This window comes from Poecilia latipinna, unplaced genomic scaffold (assembly GCF_001443285.1).
Source record: "Poecilia latipinna isolate Pla-1442-1.1 unplaced genomic scaffold, P_latipinna-1.0 Scaffold2467, whole genome shotgun sequence".
Classification (NCBI taxonomy): Eukaryota; Metazoa; Chordata; class Actinopteri; order Cyprinodontiformes; family Poeciliidae; genus Poecilia; species Poecilia latipinna.
The window spans coordinates 86,887-88,482 of record NW_015115083.1 but is presented as its reverse complement, the minus strand read 5'-3'; the positions used below and the strand labels follow the sequence as shown (position 1 = coordinate 88,482).

Below are 1,596 nucleotides of genomic sequence, written 5' to 3'. Positions count from 1 at the left end.
GTGCAACAACAAGGTGGCGCCCAACGTGGGGCCACGCCCCTTGAGAAGGGGTAGAGCCCTAGAAAATCAAGTCAGTAAAAACAGAGAGGCGAATATCTGAATAGCTCACTTGGAGGCTAGCTCTTAAGGAAAAGAGTTAGTGGTGGCTGATCCGGCTGTCAGTCACAACCCTTGCAGTAACTGTATGGCATGCAGGTGAGGGAGAGCTTCTGCTGAGGATAGGCATAGGTATCCAGAAGCGAAGCCAGTAGCCAATAGCCTAAACCCATCCCTGCTTGAAGGCTAAAGAGAGGCTTTGGGGGAAAGGCGGCTCGAAGACAAAAACAATCATGGATGAAGGAAAGGAAGAAGAAGGAGGACTGGAACCCCCGCAAGCGTCAGCGACAGAGCGGGAGACGAGCGTCACCGGACCGGATGAAGAAGCACTGCTCCTGCGCTCCCAGATTGTCCTGCAACAACTTCCAGTAATGCTGATACTGCTCGGTGATGGAATAGATTCCTGGACCACGATCAATCGGCGAAGCTTCGAACGAGGTCACTATTCGGATGACCCGAAGCTTGGGAGGAGGATGCTGGAAGCACTAATAAGGCATCAGAAAGTCTACTACTGCACTCAGCTCAAAGATGGTCACCGCCTAGGGGTCGTCAAATGCCCGGAAAAGGTTACCAAAAAGACGGAAGTCAAAGAATGGTTGGAATGGTTTGCTAACCTACTAGAAGAATGGACAGGTGGCAAATTACGAATCATCTACAGTCCTTCTGAAAAATACGACAGCATAGTGAAGACGGCGACAATAGCCGCCGGTATAGACGGGATCCTGGTAAACCCAGATGTCCGAGGAACACCCCGTTATGCTGAGTGTAATGAGGTCCTGCAGAGACTCGCAGCNTTTTTTTTTTTTTACTTTATTTTTATTCTTTTCCAAACATCACATACAGGCAACACATATACTCAGAACAGGAGGGCCAGGTCAGGTAGCAGCCAGACAACTAGCCAACATTACAATGCAGACATTTCACCGCATAAAATTACACACAAAAGAAAAAAGAAAAAAAAATATACACAAACTTCCATGTGACTGACCAAGTGGTGTAGAGTCACAAAAATTAACTGTTACATACTTTTGTTTATAAAATATTCCCACTTTTCCCAGAGTCTCTCTCCTTTCGCCTTCTGTAGTCATATCTTAAATGTCAATATTTCCATATTATATATCAGATTTATGATATTCACAAGAAGTTCCAGATTAGGGGGTCTAGGTTGGAGCCAACATTTAGTAATTGCCTTCTTGCTTGCAATCAGAAATATCTTTAACATGTATGTATCCTTAGTATCGAGTCCTTCAGGGAGTATTCCAAGGTACATAGCAGAAAATGAAAGAACTAAAGTTATACCCAGGATTTCATAAATTGCTCGATTAACATCCTTCCAAAAATTTTTCAATTGTGGACAGTCCCAAAAAATATGAAAGCAGTCCGCTGAACCCTCGCCACACCTCCTCCAGCAAGATGACTGAGAACCACCCAGCTTCAATTTCTGCTTTGGCGTAATAAAAAATCTGATTAAATTCTTCCAGCCGAAGTCACGCCATGTTA

At 44.6% G+C, this 1,596-nt stretch overlaps 1 protein-coding gene across 1 annotated transcript in view; it reads left to right on the top strand.

Annotated features, from left to right (window-relative positions):
• The first annotated feature begins 441 nt into the window (after positions 1-441).
• LOC106937924 (uncharacterized) overlaps positions 442-1,596 on the top strand; it is a 10,168-nt gene continuing 9,013 nt past the window's right edge. The window contains exon 1 of the mRNA XM_015019677.1: positions 442-534. Coding sequence (XP_014875163.1) covers positions 468-534 — 67 coding nt within the window. The 5' untranslated portion in view covers positions 442-467. The remainder of the gene's footprint in view (positions 535-1,596) is intronic.